At 33.1% G+C, this 22,000-nt stretch overlaps 1 protein-coding gene across 1 annotated transcript; it reads right to left on the bottom strand.

Moving 5' to 3' along the window:
• Positions 1 to 9,420: 9,420 nt before the first annotated feature.
• LOC139873121 (uncharacterized) lies at positions 9,421 to 12,010 on the bottom strand. Its single transcript, XM_071861052.1, has 2 exons — positions 10,495 to 12,010; positions 9,421 to 9,875 (listed from the first exon to the last, which is right to left on the bottom strand). Exons 1-2 carry the CDS (start codon positions 11,926 to 11,928, stop codon positions 9,630 to 9,632), a joined length of 1,680 nt encoding a protein of 559 aa, XP_071717153.1. The 5' UTR covers positions 11,929 to 12,010; the 3' UTR covers positions 9,421 to 9,629.
• Between the last annotated feature and the right edge of the window lie 9,990 nt (positions 12,011 to 22,000).

The following is a 22,000-nucleotide window of genomic DNA, read 5'->3' as shown; positions in this document are numbered from 1 at the left end:
ATAATTTAACATCTCTTTAGATATAATAAACAATGGGTTAACAACATTTAACAAGATCGTTAACCTAAAGGTTTCAAAACAACACTTACATGTAACGACTAATGATGACTTAACGACTCAGTTAAAATGTATATACATGTAGTGTTTTAATATGTATTAATACACTTTTCAAAGACTTAAAGACACTTATCAAAGTACTTCTACTTAACAAAAATTCTTACAATTATATCCTCGTTTATTTTCATTAACAATTTTACTCGTATACACCCGTATTCGTACTCGTACAATACACAGCTTCTATATGTATGTACTATTGGTATATACACTCCAATGATCAGCTTTTAGTAGCCCATGTGAGTTACCTAACCATGTAGGAACCATCATTTAGCAACTAGCATGAATGATTACACAAAATTACAAATTAATGGAGCCTATATGGTGACACCATACTTCACGTGAATGAACACACACACAAACACTTTCATTTTGCAACTTACATGCATCTAACTACTCTCTCTCTCTCTCTCTCTCAAGTGTTCTTACATTTTTCTAAGTGTTCTTCATCATCTTCATCAAAATCTATCTCAATCTAGTTCATAAATCCATACATAAACCAAGTTATAAAACAACTACTCAAGAACACACCAACAACACTTCTAAGTTTGCTAGCTTACTTCCAATCTTGCAAATCCACTTTGAGTGATCATCCAACCTCAAGAAATCTTTCTTATTTACAGTAAGATATCTTTCTAATACAAGGTAATACTCATATTAAAACTTTGATTCAATTTCTATAACTTTAACAATCTTATTTCGAGTGGAAATCTTACTTGAACTTGTTTCGTGTCATGATTTTACTTCAAGAACTTTCAAGCCATCCAAGGATCCTTTGAAGCTAGATCTATTTTTTTCATTTCCAGTAGGTTTATCCACAAAACCTGAGGTAGTAATGATGTTCATAACATTTCATATATATATAAAACTACCTTATTCGAAGGTTTAAACTTGTAATCACTAGAACATAGTTTAGTAAATTCTAAACTTGTTCGCAAACAAAAGTTAATCCTTCTAACTTGACTTTTAAAATCAACTAAACACATGTTCTATATCTATATTATATGCTAACTTAATGATTTAAAACCTGAAAACACGAAAAACACCGTAAAACCGGATATACGCCGTCGTAGTAACACCGCGGACTGTTTTGGGTTAGTTAATTAAAAACTATGATAAACTTTGATTTAAAAGTTATTCTTCTGGGAAAATTATTTTTCTTATGAACATGAAACTATATCCAAAAATCATGGTTAAACTCAAAGTGGAAGTATGTTTTCCAAAATGATCATCTAGACGTCGTTCTTTCGACTGAAATGACTATCTTTACAAAAATGACTTGTAACCTGTATTCCAAATATAAACTTATCCTTTTTCTGTTTAGATTCATAAACTTAAGTTCAATATGAAACCATAGCAACTTGAATCACTCAAAATGGATTTAAAACGAAGAAGTTATGGGTAAAACAAGATTGGATAATTTTGCTTGTTGTAACTACGTGGAAATTGGTAACAAATCTATATTAATCATATCCTAGCTAACTCATATTGTATTATACATGTATTCTAATATATTATGTAATCTAGGGATACCATAGACACGAATACAATGTTTTGACATATCATATCGACCCATCTATATATATATTTCGGAACAACCATAGACACTCTATATGTAGTAATGTTGGAGTTAGCTATACAGGGTTGAGGTTGATTCTAAAATATTATATATACTTTGAGTTGTGATCTAGCCTGAGACTTGTATACACGAGGTCGTGGATTGATTCGAGATAATATATATTGCTTTATTTCTGTACATCTAACTGTGGACAACTATTTGTAGGTTACTAACGAGGACAGCTGACTTAATAAACTTAAAACAGCAAAACATATTAAAAATGTTATAAATATATTTTGAACATACTTTGATATATACGTACATATTTGTTATAGGTTCGTGAATCAACCAGTGGCCAAGTCTTACTTCCCGACGAAATAAAAATCTGTGAAAGTGAGTTATAGTCCCACTTTTAAAATATAATATTTTGGGATGAGAATACATGCAATTTTATAAACGTTTTACAAAATAGACATAAGTAAATGAAACTACATTATATGGGTGAATGATCGAAGCCGAATATGCCCCTTTTTAGCTTGGTAGCCTAAGAATTTAGGAACAGGGCCCCAAATTGACGCGAATCCTAAAGATAGATCTATCGAGCCCAACAAGCCCCATTCTGGAATTTGAAATGCTTTAGTACTTCGAAATTATCATGTCCGATGGGTGTCCCGGAATGATGGGGATATTCTATATGCATCTTGTTAATGTCGGTTACCAGGTGTTCACCATATGAATGATTTTTATCTCTATGTATGAGATGTATAATGAAATATGAAATCTTGTGGTCTATTATTACGATTTGATAAATATATAGGTTAAACCTATAACTCACCAACATTTTTGTTGACGTTTAAAGCATGTTTATTCTCAGGTGATTATTAAGAGCTTCCGCTGTTGCATGCTAAAATATGGACAAGATTTGGTGTTAGCATGTTTGTATAATATTGTTTAAAACTGCATTCGAGATTTATTTTGTTGTAACATATTAATATTGTAAACCAATATGTATTGGTAGTGTGTAAGTGTGATATTTTTAGATTATCATTTCTGGATAATCTAGGTGGTGTCCTTTTAATCTTGTCGATAAAATAAAGGTTATTTTTTATTTTTTAAAAACGAATGCAGTCTTTGAAAAATGTCTCATATAGAGGTCAAAACCTTGTAACGAAATCAATTAATATGGAACGTTTATAATCAATATGAACGGGACTATTCTCCTGATACGGTAGACTCTCTCCCTATACGGGAATTAGTTCTGACCAACTCTCCCTAATTCTCCATATATCACCTCCCTATGCGGGAAACTTTCTCCCTAAATAGGAGGCTTTTGAGTTGCACCGATTTTCGACTTGTTTAACTCGACTTCGCACTACAACATTAATAGCCAACATGATTGCCAGTTTGAATCCGCCAACACATCCGGATCAAACCTATTGTTAACGACGCGATGAAGTACCGAAAGATCGCTAACTTCGAAAACCCAAACTAGTGATTTCGAGAACTGTGAGACACCCATATCCACTTTGACGAGGTCGTAGATGTACTTAACGGATGAAGATTTAACGAAAGCAAAAGTTGACCCAATGTTACCATGGGACGATGAACTCTGGACAACAAACAGAACGTCACCAAAGAGGGCAACAAACTCCGAAGCATTATCGGCTGACACAAACGTAATCGGAAAACCTTTCATTTCGAGCCAAACGAATAAAAAAAACTCTGCATCCTCCATGAATGGCGAAACATATATGAAATCCCCCGTTCGAACAGAAGTAGCGTTAATGAAACTTTGATCATTTGCGCATACACCAACACAAGCAAACAAACCAAAATGGCCAACGTTGTTAATGAGAATATCATGATCAATTAGAGAGTCTTTAACCTTATCGTCGTCTAACGAAAGCACATCAACCAACAAGAAACTAAGCTTCAACTGAGACACCACATCGCTGCTTAGAGAGATCTTGTAGCACAATTTTGGAAGGTGTGAAGGTTTTGACTTGAAAGAAGACGAACCTAATGAATGCTTATTTGGCCAACCCACCTAAACTGGGTGCCTAAACACTAGAGAACGAATGAAAGTTGAAATGACGGTAGCAGCGGCAGAAGCTTCTTCAAAAGCGACGAACGCGTAGCGCTTAGATGGCCAGAATTTTATCTCGGAAAGTTCGCCCAATTTTTAAAAAAAGGATTCGATCATGTGACATGAGCACATTTTATCAAGTTGTCTAATGAACACCGTGCAATTCGGAGGAGATGAAGGATCCACCTCTGGCAAACACGTTCCACCGGCACCCCCTTCTGGGGGAAAATATGGCCTGACGAAGGCGAGAACCACCGAATTTATTGATGTGGGACTCTCCCACGAAACTGAAATTGGTATTGTGGTTCCTGTAGTCTTGAAACACAAAATTATCACCGTTGAAAAAATGTTGGTTCAGGCAAAAATATTACTATTGGATGGTGATAGGGTAGATGGGGTTGGATTTTTTAAAAGGTTGAAATCTGAAACTGAAGATGAAAAATGCATTGTTTACGGAGAGTTTTTTCAAGTTGTTACTCCGTGAAGTTATACCTGAATCTGATCTCCCGTTATATTTTTATTCCCACGTTTGTTGGACTATATTGACCCACGGGCCAAGTTATTCATATTCATATTCATATTCATTCATATTCATATTCATATTCATAATTCATATTCATATTCATATTCATTCATATTCATAAATATACTAAAATAGCTCGTCTAACTTGTCGTTTTACAATGTCAAACGACATTAGGTGTAACAGAATGGCTATTTAATACTCTATATTATAATATTGAAATAAATGTTACTGCCTTGATTTAATTTCATATTTTCAACTTTTCTCTAAATTTATATATTCTTTTTTAAATTTAGTCACTAAATATTTTCTTTTCACTAACATTTTACATTACTACTTATTATTTATGACAATTAATTTCATACATCTCTGAAAAAGAAGAGTAACGTATTTTTTTATCTTTGTATCTTTGATGTAATATATATCAAATTATATCGGATTGTCTTTAATTTAATTCATGGCGATTAAAATAGTCTAACGAAGACAAATATCTTCGTGACAATCGTTAATATACGTATTGTAATATATACATATTACATATTTATTTTCTTACCATATTACTATACTGTAGTATCTTTTAGACAAAAATGATGAACAGTAACTAGGAGCATTTTCGTCTTTTAACCTTTTTTTTCCTAAATTTTATTTCACTTACAAAGCCCCCCTCCCCCACCACTTTTTTCAAAAAATTAAATCGACCCCCCAAACAGGGGGTAAAGTGTCAAATAACCATTTTCATAAAAAAAAATCTTAAATAAACTCTACCCAAGTATTCAACGGGTCATATCCTCTCGCTCGCAACGAGTTAAATTTTTCCGACACCATCGTTAAACTCGAAATAATTTTAGGAACACAATGTCACTAACTATACGCAAACCGGACACTTTTTAAAAAAAGCCAAATATTTGGGGTACTTTTCATACACGTTGATTTTGCGTTAACTTTTTAAAAGTCGACAATTTCATAGCGAAACGCAGAGATGCACATATATTGTTAATTTAAAATAACATTTAAATCTTTCACGGGTTATACCTTTTAGTTCGACTCGAGTTGTGCTTCAACGACATCATCGTTAGCCACGAAATAATTTTACAAACTAAACGCAATAAAATACATTGAAAACCGAACCCCCGACGCGAAGCGAGGGTTCGAAAACTAGTTATAATATCTAAAAGAGATAGGGGAAGTGAATAGGGAACTTTAGAAGATTCACAAACTTACCCCAAACTTTTTATTTTTTACACTTCAACCACATTCTTTATAAAAGTTAATTTCATAGTTTTTATAAACTTACCACAAACTTTTCACATTTCATAACTTAATCATAAAACTTCTCATTCATTATATTATTATTATTATTATTATTATTATTATTATTATTATTATTATTATTATTAAACCAATCACATAATTTTCCACTTTATTATTGTTTAACATTTTTTCTTATTATAAATTAACTACGTAAGTCATTTTTAATAACAGTTTTATTATTATATATATATATATATATATATATATATATATATATATATATATATATATATATATATATATATATATACACACACACATATATATTATATAAATAGTTTGTACCAATCGTTGATGTATGTCTCACATTACTGATTGAGCATTTGGATCTTTGCTCTCTGCAAGACGAAAAGTAAAACAAAAAATGATGAATAATTACTTTCACGCTTATTACAAATCAATCACATAACTATTTTTGGTTTTCCTCGACAAAACGAAAAAAAATGATAAATAATTATTTTCTCAATAATTAGCTATGTAATTAATGTTAATCAAGGGTGAAGAACCGGCGCAAAGCTATGTCGCCCAACTAGTTACCATATATACTAATAGACAAAACTTATGAATAGTACTATTAGCACGATTCAATCACTTGTACATCGCGCAAAAATGGTTGTACACCGGTCACTATTTACGTGAACAGTACTATTCACGTGAACCGTACTATTCACGGTATTGTAGCAATTTTTTTCTTTTTTTTTTTTTTGTAACAGTTTTTTTTCCATTTTTTTTCTTTTTTTGGTTTCCTTTATATTTTTCTTCACCCGCAGCAAATATCTACTAGACAAAAAATATGAATAGTACCAATGGTTTCTTTATAATTAGCAGCAGCAACTATCTACTAGGCAAAAAATATGAATAGTACCGATTGTTTTCTTTATATTTTTCTCTACCCGTTGTAACAATTTTTTTTATTTTTTCTTTTTTGGTTTCCTTTATATTTTTCTCCACCCGCAGAGATGCACCTATATTATTAATTTAAAATAACATTTAAATCTTTGACGGGTTATACCTTTTAGTTCGACTCGAGTTGCGCTTCAACGACATCATCGTTAAACTAAACGCAATAAAATAAATTGAAAACCAAACCCCCGGCGCGAAGCGAGGGTAAACAACTAGTTATATTATACTATATATCTAAAAGAAATAGACTAAATGAATAGTCTACTTCACATGTCTCACACATTTGCCACAAAACTTTTGATTTTTATAATTTCACCCCAAACTCTATAATATTTAACTTTATATATTTCACAAACTTACCACATACTTCTCACAGTTTCTAATTTAACCACAACACTTTTCATTCACTATAAATCCACCACATACTTTCTCCTTATCTAAAAAGTATTCAAAATTATTATTATTATTATTATTGAAATAGACTAAATGAATAGTCTACTTCACATGTCTCACACATTTGCCACAAAACTTTTGATTTTTATAATTTCACCCCAAACTCTATAATATTTAACTTTATATCTTTCACAAACTTACCACATACTTCTCACAGTTTCTAATTTAACCACAACACTTTTCATTCACTATAAATCCACCACATACTTTCTCATTATCTAAAAAGTATTCAAAATTATTATTATTATTATTATTATTATTATTATTATTATTATTATTATTATTATTATTATTATTATTATTATTATTATTATTATTTATTGTTATTGAATATCGTTGATGTACGTCTCACTTTATTTATTGAGCATTTGGGTCTTTTCTCTCGACAAGGCGAAAACTAAAATAAAAAGTGATGAATAATTACTTTCACACTTATTACAAATCAATCACATAACTATTTTGGGTCCTTCCTCGACAAAACGGAAAATAAAACAAAAAAAATGATTAATAGTTATGTTCTCAATAACTAGCTATGTAATAATGTTAATCAAGGGTGAAGAACCGGCGCAAAGCCAGGTTGGTTAAACTAGTATTATCTAATAGACAAAAGTTATGAATAGTAACTAGGAGCATTTTCATCCTTTCATCTTTTTTTTTTTTTTTTACTTTTGACTAAATTTTCCTTACAACAACAAAGCCCCGCACACCTTTTTCACAAATTCAAATCAACCCCCCAAACAGTGGGTAAGTGTCAAATAACCATTTACATAAAAAAAAAATCTTAAATAAACTCTACCCAAATATTCAAAGGGTCATATCTTCTCGCTCGCAGCGAGTTAAATTTTTCCGACACCATCGTTAAACTCGAAATAATTTTAGGAACACAATGTCACTAACTATATGCAAAACAGACGCTCTTTAAAAAACGCTATATATTTGGAGTACTTTTCATACACGTTGATTTTGCATTAAATTTTTAAAAGTCGACAATTTCATAGCGAAACGCGGAGATACACATATATTGTTAATTTAAAATAACATTTAAATATTTCACGGGTTATACATTTTAGTTCGACTCGAGTTGCGCTTCAACGACATCATCGTTAGCCACGAAATAATTTTACAAACTAAACGCAATAAAATATATTGAAAACCGAACCCCCGACGCGAAGCAAGGGTTCGAAAACTAGTTGTAAACTATTAAAATAAATAAGTAAATATATATATATATATATATATATATATATATATATATATATATATATATATATATATATATATATATATATATATGGTCATAATAAAGAGGGAAACACTTTTTGGGGGGAAGGGGAAAGCAAATTTTTTTTTTTTATTTTTTCATTTTTTGAAAAAACTTCGTTCACGAACATTATAGATTAGATGAAAATATGAACATTTAAAAACGACACTTTGTGATGAATGTCATTATTTTGGCGGAAAAACGCTAGAATAAAAAAATTAAAACATTCAATGCATTGAATGTTTTGCTGCTGAGTTTATTTGCATCGTTTTGTTTTCATCTTGTGTGAAGTGTTTTTTTCGAATTTAACCCGATTTAGAGTTTAGGGTTTAGGGTTTTGGGTTTTGGGTTTTCGGGTTTACTCTGTAAACCCTCAACCCAAAACCCTAAACCCAAAACTCTAAACCGTTCGTGTTAAAATATTCAATCTAAACCCTAATTTCTAAACCCTAAACCCTAATTTCTAAACCCAAAACCCTAATTTCTAAACCCTAATAGCTAAACCCTAATTTCTAACCCCTTTAAAAAACTCAGCAGCAAAACATTTAATTCATTGAATGTTTTTATTTTTTTCTTCGAGCGTTTTCCTGCCAAAATAATGACATTCATCACAAAGTGTCTTTTTTAAATGTTCATGTTTTCATCTAATCTATAATGTTCGTGAACAAAGTTTTTTCAAAAAACGAAAAAAATTACTTCCCCCCACTTCCCCCAAAAAAGTGTTTCCCTCTTGATTATATATATATATATATATATATATATATATATATATATATATATATATATATATATATATATATATATATATATTTATTTATTTATTTATTTATTTTTGCAAATGATTCTCCATAGCAACAATTTTGTGGTTTATTTGACTAGATTATAAAAAAATTAAATTATGCGATTGATATGTTTAACTTGATTTCTTTATTTTTTTTTGTGTACAGTGGGTAATTTTATCGAAAAGTATTTTAGCGAAATACATATGAATTTGTAGCAAGAGGCAATATATTTTAGTAAATTTGAATCCAACTTTTTAACATTACTAACTAAACTTTTTTGAGTATTATACTCTAGAGCACCTGTGTAAATTTTTACTAGTAGTGAAATGATCTAGTTACTTCAAATCTGATAAACATCAAGCGCAACGGCCTACAATATTAGAAGTAAGATGGTCAAATTTGATAATGCCGATAACGGGCGTACCACATTAGCCAACAGATGGATCGAAAAGCTTGAATGAGATGCAACCCACATTAGCCACATTAGTACATTATGCTTCAACTTACATTCAAAACTTACATAATATTGCTTTAATTGATACAGAGCTAAATGCAGAATCTTGCAAGGCTTTTAATATCATACCTGTAGAAACTGCCTCCTATAATTAACTACTTCATCCGACCATAAGATTCAATAATCTTAAACCCTTTCAACAGAAGAAAGAGGTGCAAGTGAAGCATATGTTACAGGACATTCGTCGTCATCAACTTGTTTCACACTGTATGTTTTAAGTTCTGTATGGTCGGACGATTTTCTGCATTCGATTACTGATATACAGATCGAGAATGCATGTAGTAGCGATAAAGACGAATTGTACTCGACTGAAAATATTCCATCTTGCAATGGAGAAAGACTGAAGAACGGTCTCTCAGTAATGACATCTCCCTGTATCAAAATAATAACTTTTAAAAGTATTCCAAGATATTACGAAACCCCTGTGTAATTAGGGGCGTCTTTGAGGATTGATCAAGATAGGCCATCGAACACGGGATGAAATTTTGAAAAGACAAAAAAATAAAAAATAAAAAATAAGAAAAAACTCTTTATATATACTTGTTTTGCTGTTGGTCAAGTAGGGCAAAAAGAACTTGCAGCCGAAAAGAAAAAAAATTTCTTCTATCAACACAAGTTACCTAAGTTAGAAATTATTTTGATTAAGAGATACTGGAAACAATGTTAACTAGTTTTGCTATTATAATAACTTTTTTTAGTAGTATTATTATTGTTTTATTTAAAATTTAACGTTTATAAGAGCTCATTTTTATTTCTTGAACAGATACTTAGAATGAGACGGCTGTGTATGTAACCTTAATCAATACTATACTCGATCATTATCATAACGCACATTTAAACACCCCTCGTAACCTTAATCAATACTACTCGATTAGTATCATAAGGCACATTCAAAAACCCCTTGTTGCACTAATTAGTTACCTAGACAATAAGCGCAAAACAAAGACATGTAGCATCAACAATACAAACGAAACAAGGAACGAAAACATACCTGGATAAAAAGGTCAAACTTTCCAGACGAAACAGATTGCACCGTGTTCGTAAGCGTTCTTAATTTACACCCGACATCCCAACCGCCACAATCACACACTCCCCCTGATCTCCACCGTTCAATTAGCGGCGACGGTTCGCCTTTTCTCGGTACACTATGATGACCGCCAGGTAGAATAACCGTCGTGCTAAAACAATCTTGAATTCCATCCTCGTCCGCTTTCTTTTTTAAAAACCGCACAACGATTGCTGCCAGCTCAGTTTCCAGATGCTCTTCCAACATTTGGTTATCACTTTGACCCGGGTTTACAGATGACAACACAAACTCCCTAGCGGCACATTCTTCAATTAAACGATTTCTAACCGTCATTTGGGCCGTTACGTTAGGGAGATAACCATTATTTGCGCCTTTGGTCCCGTGAGATAACCAACCGCCTTTCTTCTTTTTTACTTCATGAACAGTAAAAAATGTATATATCCAACAGTTGGCATCATCTTTACCAGCCAAACTTCTTACTGTTGCTGCAAGTATATCGTTGTTATTGTTATCAACTGCAAACGTAAACAAAGGACGACCGTTTTTTATAGCGATTTGAAAAAGCGCTTGCTTTGTTAACGAATTACTATTCCTGAATGAATTATCAACTTTGATATCCTTGCAATTTCTTATATCCATCTTCATTTTCGCTTTTGTTTTTGAATCTTTATGAGACAACTCGAGAGACGTTTCTTTTGATGAGAAGATCGGGTTCAATAGCCTTCTTAAAGGGCTCAAATTACGCGATTCAACTGTTTTTGTAACTGATTTGTGAGCATCTAAGAGAGCCTTATCACTAGTTGAATTACATAGATATTGACAATCATCTTCGATTCTCATTTTTCCTTTAGAAGACGATGATGACGAAGTAGTCTGAAAACTTCCCATATCGTCTGATGATTTCGGTTCATGAATATCTCGAGAATCAAAATTTTCCTTTTTGACAAATCTTGACTCGGGTCGTGAACAATCGGTAGTTTTCTTTTCGGTTACGCGATTAACCTTCGACTCTTTAGAGGAAACTTCTTCGGGAGATATGTTTAAGTGCGATCGTAGGGTAACATTATGAGGTTTCTGAGTAACATGAGATGAAATTTGACTTTTACTAGAACGGAATGATGACCCGTCGGTTGAAGATAATAAAGACGAATTGCTACTAGACGGGGAATATTTGTTGTTTACGCCAAATCCCTGTTTTTGATGGTGATATTGCCATTTTTCTAAACGTCCCCAGTCCATTACACCGAAACTTAACGCTCTATCTTGGATCGGTTTTCCCCTTTCCAAATAACTCGGTAAATTCGACATATATCTAACAATCTCATCCGTTTCCATTTGTTTGCTTACATCACGTTGTTTTCGGCTCTGTTTTGAAGATGACGACGATGATGATGCCATATCTAGTCGAATTTTTACGACATCAAAGAATAAATTGACAGTATTCAAATTCAACCTTCAACCATCCAACAATCGCAACGATAAGCACTGTTTTCAGTCAACAAAAATTGCTAAAAAGTCAAACGACGACATAATTAACGGTAATAGAAAGTAAAACAAACACACTGAGGAATGAAAACTAAAGACTCCAAAAAAATATTTATAATGAACAGATGTGTAAAAAGTGTCACTTTGGGTTGAAGCAAGATTTTAAAAACAGCCACCAAATACATTAATGTATTCAACCCATAAAAATGACATTAGCAGATTCTAATGTCCAAAATATAGATATAAGAAAACTATGATCACAACAGTATGACTGTACAATTATTGTGTTTCCAGATATAGAAAGTTTAGTTCTAGTGCACAAATGTACACGCAAGCTAGGTTCACCAAACTAAGCTCTTTGGGGTGTTACATATGGACAATTTGTAACCTACGGATAATGACAAGGAGATGTTGAGAAGGATAATTATGTGGTCCTTGCACATCATTAATTACTGTAATAAACTTGAGTTTAAATTTGAAATGAACATTAATTAATTTAAGACTAATAATCTAAGCTAGAAAAAAAAAAAAAAAAAAATTGAGTTTACCATTAACTACCCAACACTCTAAATCGGCGTATGCAATCCCTTCGTGGATTAGTCAGCCAAAGGACTGAACAACGATTATCAAAAAATAATACTCATGCGTAACTCCCTACTTTTTTTTTTTTTTTTTTAAAAACGATAACATTAAAAACAGTGTTTTTACTAATGGATGAAAAGGACGAACAAAGATACAATCGAACCAATAGCACTACAAAGCTCGGAAGCAGAAAACCAACCCTATTAGTCTATCACTAAACAAAGAGCAAAAACTGTGAGACTATTTAGGCATGTATATCATACGTAATCACAAATACTTTTTTAATTTACTGATTAAGACATTTAATCAAAAAAATAGTAAAAAAATGTAAGAGTGGAAGAGAGGGAAAAGGTCATTAAGCACATTGTCTCATTATTATCACCCTCACCCTTTAATTGAATTGAATTGATTAATTAATATAAAAATAAAAATCATACTTTTATCTTTTCTGCCAACCCTGTTCTCAAAACATTTAATTATTCATCAACATACAATTACACTAAAGCTAGATTCAAAGCTTCGATTGAACTCAATATAACATAAGTTATACATATATGCTTTATCAAATTAAAAGAAAATGGTAACTTTATCAAATTTTAAAGCAATACAATAACTTCAAAAATAGATAAGCTAACTAACTACAGTATCATACAACAAAACAAATACACATAATAACAGCTCACCAAGATTTCATCAAATTTTCACTGCTGCATTTCATCGAACAAGTAATAGATTTCAAGATGGAAGAAATTTTGTCGGTGTCTGTGTCGGTAGCGGTGGCGGTGGCGGTGGCGGTGGCGGTGATATAAACGTATAAATTGTGACAAAATCCAAACTCCAAAGCAATTCAAAGAACAAAGCTTTAATCCGATAGAAAAAGAGAAAAAGGTTTGACCATTACTTGATGTTGCTGTTCTTCGATAGAATCCAGAGGTGTAAAGAGAATTTTTTTTATTTTTTTATTTTTTTTTGTGTTTGTGAGAGAGAGAGAGAGGAGGTATACGCCGGTAGCGTTGATGAGGCAAATTTAGAAATGATATTAGTATTAGTATTAGTATTAGTATGACGTAGTACTTTTTTAATTATCTATGTGTATGTATTTTTTATGGGTGATGATATGTACACAACTATTTTTTATACATACACAACCAAACATACTTTACAGTGTTATACAGTACAACACTGTAAAGCATATTTGATTGTGTATGTGTAAAAAATGGTTGTGTACATATAACTTCTCATTTTTTATTGATAGTGAAATGATGAGGTCTGCAGGTGGGGGCATTTTGACAGTACATTTGGATTTGAGCCTCAAATTTCTCAAATCAAATCTTTTATTAGTTTAAAGTTTTTGATATGTACCAGTAAAAGCGTGTTTGCACATGGGTTTAAATTATTCATAACTTTCGTTTTTACGGTCGTTAAAATGATAAACTTTCTTTTTTTTTCTTCTGAAAAGCAGAATTTATTAATCTCGAGAAAGTATCACATAAAAAGAGTCGCACGATATCTACGAACGCATAGCGATACCGAGCTACAATCCTATGCTATATAAGATTACATCGCGAAATACACAAAATTAAATTACAACAAGGATTGTGGATTATGTAACCAATCATGCCACTCAATCTGTCTTCCTTTGCAACGCTTCGCAATCCAATCATAACGTTTAACTTAAATTTCATTAAGCGCAACCGGAGGTAACCAACTAGACTTTTTGAAAACCTTTTGATTCCTTTTTTTCCAAATGAGGTAGCAACATGTCCATTCCACCGTTTGCCATATTTTAATACCCAACTCGGAGCAAGAAACCGGGCAACAACCTCGTAGAAGATTTCCAAAAGAAGGATTGGTCGAATCGAACCCCCACCAAGAAAGAACTTTATCTCAAATGATGCTAACATGCTTGCATTCAAGTAGAGAATGTTGGACCGATTCGGGAGTATCATCGCAAAGAGGACAAAGGAAGGAGTGAAGATCGATACCCCGCTTGTCAAGTTCAACAAGAACGGCCAATCTTCCCGCCTTGCCCTCCAAACAAAGACACCCACTTTCTTTGGTACAAGATTGTTTTTCAAAGTCGCCAAAGGGTTACCACTTGAAGAATTCGCACTACAAGATTTTTCCATTATAATACTTGTTAATTTTTTTGTTGTAAATTTACCTCACTTACTTAGGTTCCATCTCCAATAATCTTCTTTTTCCGGAATCATTACTAAAGATGATAATAAAGCTTCAAGATCGTCAAGTTCGCCTTTTGTTCTTCCCGAAACTACCTGAGACCAATCCCACTTGAAACTAATTTTTTGGTCCAACCACGATATACGATCCGCCACCGAGACGTGCGGATTCGATTCAAGCCTCACCAATCTTTTGAAAGTCTCCTTAAGCGGTGTGCCCGATAACCAAATATCATCCCAAAACTTTGTCTTTCTTCCGTTTCCGATAATTTTTGTAAAAGACTTGGTAAAATCCACACCTAAATTATCAATCTCGAGACCTGCTTTAATAATATTACTCCGCGTAGTGTTAGAAGATAAAGAATAATTATTCCCACCCAAGTAAGTGCACCTCAAATCCCCATAAATACTTTTGATAACATTAACCCACAAGGAAGTAGATTCTGTAAAAAACCTCCACCACCACTTGCCGATTAATGCTAGATTTTTGAAATTAAGAGAACCCACATTAAGTCCGCCATCCGCCCAAGGACGAATGATATCATCCTATTTGACCCACGAGATTTATGTCTCGTCTCCCGCCCCACCCCAAAAAAATTTACGTCTTACAATCTCAAGTTTTTTGAGCACACTTGGCGGGGCATGAAAGAGCGAAAAATAATACAACGGTAAACTATTGAGAACCGAATTCACGAGGGTTAAACGTCCCCCGAATGACATCGCACGTGCTTTCCAATCCGATAATCTTTTTTCAAACTTTTCTATCACCGGTTTCCAACTTGAAGATATACTCATTTTTGCACCAATTGGTAACCCGAGGTATATAAACGGAAACGAGCCAACCTTGCAACCAAATAGATTAGCCATATCTTCTACATCTTTTTTATCAACACCCACCCCGAAGAGGTTACTTTTGGAATAATTAACTTTTAGACCGGAACTCAACTCAAAACATTTAAGAAGTTTCATGAGATTCTTAATATTTTCCAAACTCCACGAACCAAAGAAAATAGTATCACCTGCATATTGAAGATGCGAGATAGGAATCTTATTTGACCCGATTTCCACCCCACAAAAAAGGCTCTTCGACACCGCGGACTTAGCTAGCCAATTTAGTCCTTCCGCCTCAATAATAAAAGAAAATGGCGAAAGAGGATCACCTTGTCGAACCCCCCGCCCAAGCTTGAACTCTTTTGTCGGAGAACCATTGACAAGTACGGAAATAGACGCTGATTTTAAACACGAAGAAATCCACCCCCTCCATTTATCACCGAAACACATGAACCCCATCATATCATCTAAAAACTCCCAATTAAGACTATCAAAATCTTTTTCACAATCAACTTTGAAGATCATACTTTTGATGCGATTATTCTTCAAAAATTCAAGAGACTCATTAGCGATAAGGACCTCATCAATAATGTTTCGTCCTTTAATAAACGCACCGTGTTCGCTTCCTACAAGATGAGGAATCACTTTCGTAAGACGGATTGAGAGTAACATGGCAATGATTTTGTAATAGCTTCCGATAAGGCTAATTGGCCTATAATCGTTTAAGCTAATAGGATCCGACTTTTTAGGAACCACAGTAATAAAAGACGAATTGCACCCTGGAGAAATAACACCCGTTTCCCAAAATTTGTTGATTGCCAAAACTAAGTCTTCTCGAATGATGGCCCAAAATTTCTTAAAAAATGCATATTAAACTCATCCGGCCCCGGAGCTTTATTACTTGCACACTCGTTTAAGGCTTCCCATATTTTTTCTTCTAAAAACTTAGATTCAAGACCCAAAGCCTCATCCTTAGACAATTTGAAGCATTCTATACCTTCTGCCAAACTACCAGTGTAACACCCCGGTTTTCGTAAGTACGAAGTGGATGCGTTTCGCGTACAGAATCGGGCAGTGAAATTTAAATGAAGGAAAAATGCTGTTAGGCACAGGGCTGCGCCGCGCCAAACCAAGCCGTACCGCGCCCTTTTGGTGGTTCAGATGTTTGTTTCACTTGTACGGAGACTGTTTCCATTTTTACCTTGGAGCCGCGCCACGGGCCCCTATGGCCGCGCCGCGCCTTTTCTGGGCCAGACCCGAATTTTTAGCTTTAAAAAAGGGTTAAATGACGGGTATTTATGTCAATGATGTGGTTAAGGAACGGAGTTCTAAGTGGGGGAGTTTGTACTCCCACACGAAGAGGTTTTAGTGTGTTGTTGTAGGATGGAGCCCGTATAGATTCGGTGCTAGTGTTGACACCTACGTTGGTCGATTTTGGTAAGAGTATGATTTGGATTAAAGTGTACCTATTAAATTGGATTTAAATTATCACCGAGGTGGTGATATGGTGAATATCGTTGAGAGATAATGGAGGTATTCGACGATCAAGGTGAGATCCTTGGTTAAGGGATGTGCGTGTTAGATTCTCTCTAGAGAATTATTATTTTGTGCCTATGTGCGATATAGGTGGTTCTTGCTCGATTGTGATGTCGTTGTGCACGCGTACGTATAATGCATGTGCGAGGATTCCAAGTGAGTGGAATGTTTCTAAGTATGTGTATATACTTGTTGCCTGTGGTGGATGGTTAGTGTATTTCGTTGTGTGCGATGCTACACTACTCGTTGATTGAGGCCAAAAGAGCGTGTGTGAGATTGATGAGGTACGGTCATTGACTCGGTCCGTTAACTTCATCTTGGGAGTAGTGTTATATCGGCATGGTATAACATTATCGGGAAATGAGAGTACCGGTGGGAAATGAGAGTACCATTCCTGGTGTTGCGATTGGGAAGTGAATATCGGTTTGTGTGTATTCACAATGACTCGGGTTGTTTCGGTCATCCCATTTGTTGGAAATATGGATTGCGTTGGTGAATTTTGGGTTGTTGTGAATTCACTAAGGTTCGAGTTGTTTCGACCATCCTCCATATATGTTAAGGCTCGCGTTGTTTCGGCCATCTTTTGTGTGATTAGTGATTCGATAGCCGTGTTTTGCTTACATGACTATTGAGGGTGTGACAATAGTCGTTTTTGTACACCTTGGGTTTTGCGTTGCAATTCGTTTTGGACGCTAGCGGATTTAGCCGTTTGTTTACGATTTTACGATAGTTTCGTATTAGCCGTGTTTGCGCACTACAAGGGATGTTAAGTGGTAAGTGTTATCCGTAAGTATTCGCTTTTATTCGGTCTTCATCGTTTGGGTTAGTAACCTTATTTTGGGACGTGGTTGTAAAGACCCGTCCTAATCCATAAGAACGAATACAATAACATATGATTACATTACGAGGTATTTGACCTATATATGATACATTTTACAAACATTGCATTCGTTTTAAAAGACAAACTTTCATTACATCAAAAGTTGACAGGCATGCATACCATTTCATAATATCCAACTATAAATGATCTAATATGTCATTTACTTAATCATAATCTTTACTGAACTCAACGACTTGAATGCAACGTCTTTTGAAATATGCCATGAATGATTCCAAGTAATATCTTTAAAATGAGCAAATGCACAGCGGAAGATTTCTTTCAATCCCGAGAATAAACATGCTTTAAAGTGTCAACCAAAAGGTTGGTGAGTTCATTAGTTTATCATAATCGATCATTTTCATCATTTTAATAGACCACAAAATTTTCATTTCCATTTCTCATAAATATACGTGACATGCATAGAGACAAAAATATCATTCATATGGATTGAACACCTGGTAACCGACATTAACAAGATGCATATAAGAATATCCCCTATCATTCCGGGACATCCATCAGACATGATAAAACAACGTCGAAGTACTAAAGCATCCGCAACTATGGATGGGGTTTGTTAGGCCTAATAGATCTATCTTTAGGATTCGCGTCAATTAGTAGATCGGTTTACTAATTCTTAGGCTACCAAGCAAAAAGGGGCATATTCGGCTTCGATCATTCAACCATATAATGTAGTTTCGATTAATTGTGTCTATTTCGTAAAACATTTATAAAAGCAGCGCATGTATTCTCAGTTTCAAAAATATATATTGCAAAAGCATTTAAAAAGGGAGCAAATGAAACTCACAATACAATATTTTGTAGTAAAAATATTCACACGACGAAACTGAACAATGCAGGGTTGGCCTTGGATTCACGAACCTATATCGTGTATATATATTAACACATATCACATTTAATCAGCTGAGTTTATTTATATTATATAATGTATTAAGATTAATATCTTATATATATATATATATATATATATATATATATATATATATATATATATATATATATATATATATATAGGATTATATTAAGATACATTTTTATATAACTACTACTTTATTTGGTAAAATAATATTTATAATAGAAAGTTGTAATATTTTTATAATAATAATGATACTAATAATAATAATAATAATAATAATAATAATAATAATAATAATAATAATAATAATAATAATAATAATAATAACAAAAATAATAAATTGCTACCTTAATGAAACAAGCTTTAGAAAGATAAACGCCCCGGCCAGGGCTCGAACCCGCGACCTCCCGCTAACCCGTAACACCCTTCACCATCAAGCTGTTATGTTTTATTTTATTTATTTTTTTATATCTATCGGATTAATTCCATTTAAACAATTATTGTACTGTCTTCTTAAATATCCATTTAACCTCTTTATCATCATCACCCTTATAACCGAACATCATCATTATTATAATCGTATCACCATCATTTTCATCATTCATCATCACAGCTCATCTCATCATCATCTTCTCTTTGTTTTAACAGCAAAACAATAGAAATAGAATGGCAGTATTAACAACGATGAGGTTTCGTGGTTGTGCAACAGAAAAAAATATCGAAGCATAGCAGCCTGCTGGAACGAAAAACAGAAACATTGGTAGTAGCAGTGAATGTCACTATCATCTTCATCTATTATCACTACTTCCATCATCATCAATTCATTATTATCACCAACGGCATCATCATACTTGTGTAACATTGAAATAACAACAACAACAACAAAAGAAGTAATCAAATTGTAACAGGTAAACAAGCTTGATCGAAACAGAAAGTGGTATTGTTTGTTCCATCATCATAGAACTCAAATGGTTTTGTATATCAAAGCAGCCCAACCGTATGATCAATGATATCACACATCCCAAAAACAAATTAATCCAACAGCAATATATTCGGCCCAATCATAAGGAACATGCCCAAAAATCAAATATCGTGGCCTCCTTGGTAACATTATTTCAAGCGGCAGAAACATATAAAAAGAAAAAGAAAAACAAACGCATCCCTCATCAATCATACTGGTTTCCTTTTTCTATAATAATCAAGTGGGGTGTGAGTGTCGGCCATAATTTATGCATCATATTCCACTTGCATTACTTTATAAAAAAAAGCGCTGCATATTCAATTCCTATATGTCCAAGTTGACTAACTCAAAACTGTGTACATAACTACCAATTACATCGACATCTTTATCTGGTTTTCATTCGCAACATAAAAGTGCATCAGAGATTGTTTCAACAAAAGCTACAACAGCTAATGTAATGATTTGGTGGTGAAATTGGAACACGATAAAAAAAAGGGAATGCAGTAGTAGTTATAAAGAATCAAGGTTGATGATATAAGTCATGATAGTGGTAATTTAAACTAAAGAGAAGCAATACAGTAGCAAGAATTTCTGTTTCGAATGGTAAGTTGGAACCGAAAACAGATTTGCAGTCGTGGTTTATAATGAAGAGAGAGACAGAAGGTAACTTTACAGTTGTAGGTGGTTAGTTGTTTGATGATGTTATTCGAGAAACAGAAGGCAAAACAGTTGTAGTAGCAACCCTATTGCAGCAGCATGTGACGGCCGTTGTTGGATATAAAACATAAGTAAATAAAGTATACGATGAATAGGTGATAGTTCTTGGTGGTGATGTTCGATTGTGCAGGTGATTGATGGTTGTAATAGCTTCATATGAAGATTACGATGGTGTCCTTTGAAGATGCTGGTGTTTTAAATGGTATTTAGTGGCGATGTTTGAACAAGACAAGTATCAGTATTAATAATCGATCAAGCAACAAGAGGGGTTTTGGCTTATGGTGTTCTTTTTCTTATTGTTAAATCCAAACAGAAATAAACTAAAAGGAGTTGCAGAGAACTCACAAGGTAGTAGTTAATGGTGGGTTTTGTTTCTGTGAATTTCTTTTTGATTCTTCAAATAGCAGTAGTGGGTATATATCGTACAAGGGATAATAATTATTAATTGAGTTTTGTTTTGTGGTGATTGTGGAAGACAGAAAATCACGAGCAGAGGAAGTAAATGTAACGACCCGGAAATTTCCGACCAAATTTAAACCCTAAACTCTATATGGTTCCGACACGATAAGCAAAAACCCTAAAGTTGAGTCTAGAAAGTTTGAAATTGTTATTCGGATGATTAGTTACCCTTTGACCATCTATTTGTCCGACGATTCACGAACATCATAACTTGTATTAATTATATACTTATGTATATATACGGATATATATGGATTATATCTATCTTGAATATATGATAATTAAGTATCTCATTAAATATATTAACAATGGATTATATACATAAAATTGGACTACTAACTTAAGGACTTCGAAACGATATATATATATATATAAAGCTTAACGACGTTATAACTTCTAAGTTAAAATAAATATATATGTATTGTATTAAGATGTATTTACTATTGGAATATACTAGTAGGAAAACATCATTTTCAACCTTTTATCATGGAAAATGACATCTTTGTCATTATATATGATTCATGAAACATCTTTATATATTTTATACCCGTATTATACTCGTACTATACACAGCTTCTAGAAGTATTTACTATTGGTATATACCAATAGAAATCTTCAATTATTGGTGTAATATGTCATTCATGACATAATATATTTTAACTTATCTTAGATATTTTCACTAAAAACCAAATTTTCAAGCCTATAAATAAGCACCATTTTTAACTCATTTTTACACATTCATTTTCCAAATTTTACTTTCAATTTTCACACACACTTGCAAGAACTCTCTCAAATTTATTTTACTACTTCTTTCCAGCAACTTTACATTTTAAACTTAAGGTAAAAACTCTACTTCAACTCTTGTTCAATTCATATGTTTATAGTTATCTATATAAGAATTTATAAACTAGAACATAGTTTGAATGATTTCAAACTTATTCGCAAACTAAATAGATCCTTCTAAC

This window comes from Rutidosis leptorrhynchoides, chromosome 10, assembly GCF_046630445.1.
Source record: "Rutidosis leptorrhynchoides isolate AG116_Rl617_1_P2 chromosome 10, CSIRO_AGI_Rlap_v1, whole genome shotgun sequence".
Taxonomy (NCBI): domain Eukaryota; kingdom Viridiplantae; phylum Streptophyta; class Magnoliopsida; order Asterales; family Asteraceae; genus Rutidosis; species Rutidosis leptorrhynchoides.
Note: the sequence above shows the minus strand (reverse complement) of the source record. Positions and strands in the feature narration are given on the sequence as shown.